Here is a 9847-nt window from a genome sequence, read left to right on the forward strand (position 1 = left end):
TTCCCTACATACCATGAAACCCAGTGTATTATATATGTAGACAAAAATTTCTCATTGTAGTATAAAGTTGATTCACGCTCCCAGTATATGAGATTTTATAAGTATTTAAGTCTTTACCTTTAAATATCATAAATAAGCTGTTTATTGAGTATTTTGCCTGTATATCTGCATTATCTACATGTAGACTTGTCTATAATAAAATATACTCTATGCCCTGTCTACTTTTCAGGTTAGTCATAACTATGCACACAGTTTAATATCCTTTTTTTTACACACATAACTTTTTTCTAGTGAAAATGCTATATAAATCTATAATTTAAAGTATAAATCCAGACTGATCATCAGCATAGAATATTACATGGCTATTTTCCCCGGTTCGTAATAATGTTTTGAATATCCATCAGTGGGTACAAATTTTATGACCTTGAATAATCCATTACAGTCAGTTCAGCTGTAAATTGGTATAGATAAATTTAGATAAGAGAGATCTACAGAACTTAATCTGTTATCCTTTGAATGCATACAAGTTCCAATGATGACTGATTTAACAGTTTATGCATTTAGATTTGTTGCCATTTTTTGCCTGGATTAATCAACAATAAAGTAGTCTATTTTAAGCAGGGGTAAGAACCTTTCAAAAAATGATTGAAAAGATTCTGGTAAAGATTTTATTCTCTTTTAACTATTTTTGCAAAATTTGAATTTCACAGTGTTCAGGTTCAAAGGCCTTGTTTATTATACTAGTTATTGAATGTGCATCTTGACTATGGTGGAATAAGCTGAATTTGAAATAAGGGCATAGGTAAAATAAATGGCCAATGAGTACAATAACCCTGTGTAGTGTACATCGTTAACACCTTTTAATTAATCACACTGTTAAAATAACAATACCATTAATTAACAACAAGGTGTTAACTTTTTTCTCATCCTCTTCAGTATTGATGGTGTTTTTCTTGGCTCAGCAGGAATCCCAATATTTTTCTTTTCACCCTTCTGCCAAATATATTTAGCGAATTCCTCCTTGCTAATGACCAATGCTTTTATATATCTGGATTAGATTCTGTATTTTGAACATTGCATTAAAAAGGAATGGTATGGTTTTTGAATTAATTAATGGGCAACATATTAGATAATACATCTTGTTAGATTGTTGACTCATCTAAATAAAAAACTAGGTTAAGATGATTTTCATTTACTTCTTATATTATCGTCTAAGAACATTTAATTTTCTTTAAAAGATACTGTACTACTGTTTCAGTAATATTGAAATTCAAGTGGTAGTCATACCCCCTACTTGAAAATTTCAACAGTCTTCTTCTCTAGTAGATAATTATTAATGAAAAGATAATGAAATTAAAATGATGTTGTAAGCAGATAACATGAACTGGTAGCGTTAAAAAACTGGCAGAAATACAGAAACATGAAGGAACTGTCATATTTTGTTCAAAGTTCATACCAACAATGGTTTGAGTTAGTGTTTGTTCTCATAACACAGACTTTTAAGGTACCAAAATAACAGATATATCCAAGGACAAATTTACAATGTAATTTACATAAGATTTGACTGCCGATTTTTTGTTAATGGAAGTTTTTAGCCTCTTTTTATATGATTTAGTCACATTTTGCTTATAAAACAACACAGAATTATATTTTAGATGATTACTTCTCACTCTAACGATTAAATTCTGCACCTTGGTTTGATGATAGAAAAACCATGCAACAAAAAATAGCACCATTTTAATGAGTTTTCAGCTAATGGGTGATAGATATTATATCCTTTGATTGGCAGAATATGAGTTCAACTGAAGTAACATAAAAATTATCATTGTTGAGAATGTTTTCAGACACAAATGCAATGAGTAACTGCTGTGGTACAAAAGAAAACTTCTCAGAATGTGCTTTAGGCTGTTCTGTTCAGAATTAAGGTACTATCCCAGGGTTATAAGTGTGAAATTTGTTTGGTAAATAGAAATCATTGGAATTCTACCAAAAGACTGTAGGTTAAGAATTACATATTGCTGAATTTGTGAATTTTTTGTTATTGCATCTACTTGCAGATATGAAAATTAAAGTTTCATGTCCATAAGTACCTACAACATGTTATAATATATTGCATGAATATCTTTATAGCACTCTGACAACTTACAGAGTTAAAGTATGGAATTTTGAAAGTTTCTGCAACATGTCTTTCCCATTAACTATATTATGATGTTGAAGAAGAAATACCAGTAAAGTGATGTGGGTGCAGTTTAGGTGGAGTGTTGGAGTAAAATATCTTGCTAGACATTATATTATGAAACATGATATATTTATTCTTGTAAAACCTGTCTTTATATAAATTCCCCAGTAAATGATGTTCTTTTCAAATGGACACTTTGATGGTTTAAGTAGACCAAGAAAGAATTTAGGACTTAAAGAATAGGGTTGAAAGATAAACAATATGAAGAATTAAATGTTATATAGGAACCACAGTGTAAATAAACTAATGTCCTAACAAATTGTAAAATAAGCAAATAAAATCAAACAACCCATGGTGTGTCAAACTATTTGGTACAAAACTCAGCATTTAATGGACTCCAGCTGAAGACTCCAAATTCCAGGAAACATGAATATAGGTCAGGTCATGGTTCATAAAGATACTACTATTTATATAAGGGGGGTTCATATTGGTTTGATATTAGGGTGGAAGGTCAAATTATATTTGATTAAGAGAACTAGAGGATTAATTATCTGTAACCAGTAATTAAACTGGCCTTTGTCACATTTACATTTTATCATTTTATTTCAAGAATAACAGTTATTTGCTTTTTGCTGTAAATACTTAACAATAAAGTACATTGCGAGCTACTGCAGATTAATCTGGCGTTTGTGGTAATAGATCACAATGTATGGTTTTGAAAGGTCTATCGTCTTCTTGCTAAAAAGTTTGATATCCAACTTAGTACTAAAACTGCAAGAATTCTGACTTATTATAGCTATGTTCTGCGTTGGTAACCAGGGTGTCCGAATGGTGCTTCAGACACATTTGGTGATTTTTACCATATTAACTGAATACCTTCTACACTCTATAATGTCTGGCATAAATACCAAATTAACATAACCACCATTGTTAAATGTTTGATCTAGGAGTGAGTTTAGGAGATAAAGTATAAGAAGTTGTAGCATTGGACCATCCATAAACAAAATCATTTAATCTTTGCAAGTGTGAAAATAGTTCTGTTATATTTTGCTTTCGATGTCAATGTATATCAAATAACGCTGCTTTCATTTCTCTTCTTTTCATAAACAAATTCTGTGTACATCTACAATCGAGACAGACTCATATAAGCTTCAAGCTTGTCTCTGTATCGCACCATTAATTCAGTAATATGTGTATTTGTTTGTAATAAATACTGTTTAAACTAAGTGTGAAAATAGACAGTTTGAAACTAAGCATTTCAATAAATTTTACTGTTGACCTTATTTGAAACAGCAGGCCATGGCCATAACATTTTTAAAAGAACACATGGAAACAAATGGGTAAAGTTTTGATTATTTTAGATGTAGACTCTCAGTGTTAGATGTAAACTATTAGTGTACTCTTTCTGAAGGAGATAAAAAAAGTAATAAAAATCATAAAATACATGTAAAAGTAATTTAGTCTTGATATGAAGTAGATAATTAATATTAGCTGAAACAATCTTGATAAATTATTTGTGCCTGGGTTAGACATGTTTTGGGTCAGTAACCTTCTCTTGTAACAGTAGTGTTTGACTGTTTCTTATTTAGTATATACATTCTCAACAGTGTTCTCATTTTACAACTTGTAATTTATTTATCCTGTGATTTTCACAATCTTTTGTTATAATTGTTTGCAAGCCTGCATTTCTGTTTTTTGTTTGTTTTGTTAAGCAAGGGCCTTATTCTAGAAAACTCAATTCCAGTTACCTGATTGGTCAATCATTAGAATTACAGACTGAACACACCTGTATAATTTGACTCTGTTTGTCTGGCCAGAAACGCCAGACAAATATATATGTGCAGGAGAATCATTCAGAAACAAGCAATGAGAAATTTGAGATAACTGCTTGGTCTGACATGCACAAATTAAAAAAGTTTTATCTCATTTTATCCTGTCATTACTCATTTCCATTTATACATAAATAGACATATTTCATTAGTTAAAAAATGTGCTGAAACGAGTATTGGTATAATGTGAATGTATATCATATAATTGTATTCTCACTGTTCAAGTCAACACAGCTGTGAACATTGTACCCATAATCCAGGAAAGATCATTACGAAGAGGGTCAACAAGGAACACCTGGTAGACAGAAGCCCTGGAAACATGGTTCCTACCTATAAAATGTTATGCAAAGTTTATGAGAGTGATTTCAAAGGTTTTTTTTTCATATTGCAAGCATTCTCCAGTTGTTTTTACCCCAAATTGTTGAAAATGAATATAAGAAGTGGTATAAGATTGGGGAGTGTCTAGAATAGGTCATGTTTTTTATATAACTAGTTGTGTAGAGTGTAGTGTATATGTTTTGAGACTGTGCCAGTAAACTGTGATTCATCGGAGTGAATTTTAACCACTTTTTAACATATGGGAAGTGAATGAACCTATGAGCTATTCTTTCACTATTCTAAATTTTAATACTTTTCACGTGTTTCAAACTTCTATTCAAGGAACTTTTCCAGACAAACATACTTTTAAATGCAGTTTTGTTCAATTTTTAGATTTTACAGCATGACATTTCGTCATAATTTTTACATATATAAAACCAAATATAATTCTGGATATTTCCAACAATCCTATTCAACTCATATTTAATCTAAATATTTCAAGCTAAATACACCAATTAATTGAGCATGAAATTTGGTTTTTTTTAAAAGGTTCATCAGTTGTCTGCTATATGTCTGCTTCTATTTCCACTAATGCTTCTTCTATTTCCTTTTCTGCTTCTTCTATTTCCACTTCTACTTCCTCTATTTAAACTTCTTCTTCTTCTATTTCCACCTCTGCTTCTTCTATTTCCACCTCTGCTTCCTCTATTTCCACTTCTGATTCTTCTCCTTCTACTACTGGCTGGCATGGAAAAAGCTTCTAGTCGTTTGGATGGGACAATAAACCGAGCCTGTGTGCTATAGTTTGTGCACGTTAAAGATCCTTCAATAGTTGGAAATAAAAAAAGGGTAGACTAATGCCGCTGTCCTGGCAAAATTTCCCCTCATTGCACCCTGCATGCCATCGCCCATCTTCATAAGCCCACATGGTGCAGAAAAATGTAAAACTACATTCATTCCATTTCAATTCTATTTCCACTACTGCTTCTTCTATTTCCACTTCTGCTTCCTCTACTTTTGCTTCTTCTTTTTCTACTACTGCTTCTTCTATTTCCACTACTACTTCTTCTATTGCCACTTCTGTTTCCTCTAGTTCTGCTTCTTCTATTGCCACTTCTGTTTCTTCTATTGCCACTTCTGTTTCTTCTATGTCCACTACTTTTTCTTCTATTGCCACTTCTGTTTCTTCGATTTCCACAACTGCTTCTTCTAATTCCAATCTGTTTTGAATGTCAAAATGCATCAAAATTGGATTGAGAACATTAGAGTTTCAATTTAATTTTGATGGAACTTTGTATGCAAATGTATATTGATGACAATTGAAACAGCTTGATATCTATTAGATTTTTGTCATTCTTTGTTTCTCCTATTTTCCCTTCTTCTATTTTACTTCTCAGAAAAAAGTTATTTAAGATATTTGATTGTTTGGTAAAGAATGAAGAAAGGTTGTGAGGGTGGAAGTATACTGTATTGAACCCTAGACAAGGTTTAAAACGTGAAAGGTTGAAGTATTAAGTAAATCTGTAGACCAATCTTAAAATCATCAGATCAGACTAATCTTTTCCATCTGTTGCTTGAAATTCCACACATTTGTATTACTACTGGTAGTTATCTAGTAGCTTAACAAGTTCAACTGTAACTGGTGTAATTCTTCTGACAAATCAAAGACTATTTTTTCTTTACAACTGGCTAACATTTGAACCACCATGACACATCATACATAACATGGTTCACAAGGTACATAATGAAACTGAATGTATCTGACAGTTTCTCTAAAGATAAGAGGAACACCACACACTCCTTTATATCTAATAAGGATAACCATCAAAACACGATTCTTTAAGGTCTAGAAATTTATTATCATCTAAACTATGTTGATAGCAAATTGTAGATAATCAAACTGTCTGATAAAATTTTAAGATCATTTTGTTTAAAGTTTGAAAAATGATTGATGATCTTTTGTTTGATAATATGGTATTCATTTACAACTTAGTTTACTTTTTCTTGCAGTGGTTATTGTACATTGTTATGCAATAATTGTTCTTACAAAATACATATGGTTAATGTTTGTATAATTTTAAGGTATTACAAAGAAAATGCATTGTTTTTAAGTCAATGGTGTTCTGTCTTTGATTTAGGAACTGATATTTGATAGGAGCTATGGAATAAAATGGCTATGGCGCCTGACTTATTTGTTATTTGCTTCTGCTAAGTAAACTAAAACTATGGAATTGGCCTGTGGAAACATATCTGAAAAAATATAATCATTTTATTTTTGATGGTTTTGTTAGTTACTAATGATATGATTATCTGATATTTTTTCAAGTGTTGGGAGAAACTCTAACCTAATTTGATAAGTATTAATGGTATGAATTAATACTGAAAATTGGCCCAGGAAGTCAATATGATTTCCATCTGAAATAAACATGTAGAAAAGGTTAATATTCCATCTGTTGTGGCCGAATTTGAATGAGAGAAGGAGACTTAGATGAGTTGTGAATTTTTATGTTTTTTTTTGTCATACATTCATTGGTCCTGTAGCCCTTTTTTTTTCAAGATTTCCAAATAATGGACATGGACAAAAAACACTTGTATTTTATGTCTTTCCGAAAACATAAAAGATATGAATATATTTGAAATAATTATAATTTCTGCTGAGTTGAATTTGAATTGACTGACGAAATATTTTATTTTTGCTGCTTATACTTTGTTTTGTCTAAAATGTGGGAAATAAGCTACTCCTAAGTTTGTGGGAAATAGTCAATTCCCTAAATGTTCCCAAGCCTCAAGTGCAGATGTTATCCATTTCTTGTACAAATAGACAAGAATTGTGAATAAGTTTCTGTTTTTAGATTGAAAAAAGGAGAGGTCTCCATGGAGACAGAATATGGTATATTATATTTAGTGATATTAGAAGATGTTTGACATATGTGATGTATGAGAAAGAATCTACATTGTTTACATCTCAAACTTTTCTCCTGGGTGCTTTATCCTTTCATTGAAATTTATTTTGTCAAATTTGTACTCAGTTATCAATGACAGTGATCATGAACTAAAACTAAAAAGAACAAAGTAAAACATAAGATATGGTAAGCAGGATATCAGTAATGATTGTATTATAGTTCCTTAAACTGTCGCTCTGACCTGGGGAGCTGTGGTGGCTCAGCAAAAAAGATCTGTCAATAGTTGAATAAGTGTAAATTAATGCTTATGTCCTAATGCTGTTTCTCTTCATTCCATTCTGATGCAATCTTCGTTAGCCCAACCAGGAGAAAGAAGGGAATATTCTTTAATTTCTTTGACCTAAGCCAGTGTTGACCTGGAAAATAGATTCACTTCAAGTGTATGCAACACTAAATTACCATTTAACAGAGAAGAGAATCGTAAAAAGAATCAATCTATAGGGTATTGAGTATTGTAAATGAAAAAATCCCTTTTTAAATTATTACAAAAGTAAAAGTACAAAATCTTTTGGTATAATGATAAAAGGAGTAAAAAGTAAGATATAAAAGTGGGACAAGTTGTCTGAGTGGAGTAGAATATGTCAATATTAGGTTTATCATTTACCTACTACACTTTAATTTATAGGTACACGACTTGAGATTATATGATTAAATCTTAGTTAGAAAAGTAAAGTTTTTTTTTATAAAGTTCAAAATGTTTTGTATCAATACTGCTTTGATGTCAAATATGCACTAGTTTTCCTTTCAGACCATTCAAATTTGTTTATCATTACTTATCATGTTTTTTTTACCATTCCATAATTTAAATCCCTAACCCTTGTCTGTATGTATTGTGAGTGGCTAGCCAGACGATGAAAACTTACTGAAAGTTTATCTTATAACTAAAGCCCCTTTTACACAAGGCCACTATTAAGCGTTCTGTTCTCGGTCCGGACCTGGCCACGATAAAATGTGCCCATTTACATTACAGTAAACTCCAGTGTTCTGAGAATGGTTCTTCAGTTGTACTGTAAATGAAAAGCGTTCTCGGCACAGCTATCTGGGGAATGCTTCTTGAAAAAGTTACGATAGCTTGCGAGGCAAGGTAACATATGCCCACTGGCAGCTGTCAGAAATGATAAAACAGTCTTTAGTGACTAAAGTACGAATTTTCTCATATTGAAGAAATTTTATTAGATTGAATTCAATTACATATATATATGCCAGTTATTTATGCTGAGTAATTCCACAAAATTTTTAAAAATCAATAACAATAACCCAAATACAACAAACAATTAAATCACACAGCTCTAATCAAGGGCCAAAAAACAACTTTTGAAGCGTGTTTACAAAGTCAAGGGCAATAACCCAAAAAACGTTCATCAAAAATATCTCAAGTTAGAACTTGTCCGAGATCATATCAATTCCAATGATCACACCAAGTGTCATCAAAATCGGTTGAAAACTGTAGCTTCTATTGTGCTCACAAACAAGTTTTGACATGTTTTTCATAAGTCAAGGGCAATAACTCAAAAACCGTTCATCGAAAATGCGTCAAGTTAGCACTTGTCTGAGATCTTATTAATTCCAATGATCATAACAAGTGTGATCAAAATTGGTTGAAAACTCTAGTTTTTATAGTGCTCACTAAAAACATTTTGACGCGTTTTTAGAAAGTCAAGGGCAATAAAATCAAAAACTGTTCATCGAAAATGCATCAAGTTAGAACTTGTCCGAGATCTTATCAATTCCAATAATCACACCAAGTTTCATCAGAATCGGTTGAAAACTGAAGTTTCTATTGTGCTCATGAACAAATTTTGACGCGTTTTAACAAAGTCAAGGGCAATTACTCAAAAACCATTCATTGAAAATGCATCAAGTAAGAACTTGTCTGAGATCTTATCACATTCCAATGATCACACCAAGTTTCATCAGAATCAGTTGAAAACTGTAGCTTCAATCCTGCTCATGAACTATTTTTAACAAATTTCAAGGCGCTCTAAGTCAAAGGCAATATCTCAAAAACCGTTCATCGAAAATAATTCAAATTCGAATTTGACCGAGATCTTATCAATCTAAAGCATCACACCAAGTTTTATCAAAATCAGATAAAAACTGTAGTCTCTATAGTGCTCACAAGAAATGTTGACCGACGGACAGGGGCCATGACAATATACGACCACATATTCATGTGGGCGTATAAGAATTAACCTAAGATGTCATGGAAGACATCTGGATGTAATCAACAATTTTTCTGAATAATGAGGAAATTCCGCAGGAATGCAGCATGCACAGTAAAACGTTCCAGTTACCAATTTATCAAGTCCGTTCTGAGAACCGTTTCGAGAATTGGAACAGATCTCAGAACGCTCGACCGTTAACATTACACAAAATCTATCTGATTGGTTTTGAGAATCGTTCTGAGAACGGACAAATTTGGTAATATAAAAGGGGGTTTAGTTAAGGTAATAGACACTGGTCTCACAGATGCCTTTCTGCTGAATTCAAACAGTTATTATACAATGGAATAAAAACTGAAAGGAATGAGAATATATGCAGTATAAATCTGGATAACC

The 9847-nt window shown here is 31.8% G+C and overlaps 1 protein-coding gene across 1 annotated transcript; it reads right to left on the reverse strand.

Annotated features, from left to right (window-relative positions):
- Positions 1-4972: 4972 nt before the first annotated feature.
- On the reverse strand, positions 4973-8771 carry LOTGIDRAFT_165273 (hypothetical protein; the record flags this gene model as incomplete). Its single annotated transcript, XM_009062275.1, has 4 exons — positions 4973-5068; positions 5342-5546; positions 6672-6741; positions 8708-8771. 4 exons carry the CDS (start codon positions 8769-8771, stop codon positions 4973-4975), a joined length of 435 nt encoding a protein of 144 aa, XP_009060523.1.
- Between the last annotated feature and the right edge of the window lie 1076 nt (positions 8772-9847).

The sequence above is a fragment of the Lottia gigantea genome (assembly GCF_000327385.1).
Source record: "Lottia gigantea unplaced genomic scaffold LOTGIsca_50, whole genome shotgun sequence".
Classification (NCBI taxonomy): domain Eukaryota; kingdom Metazoa; phylum Mollusca; class Gastropoda; family Lottiidae; genus Lottia; species Lottia gigantea.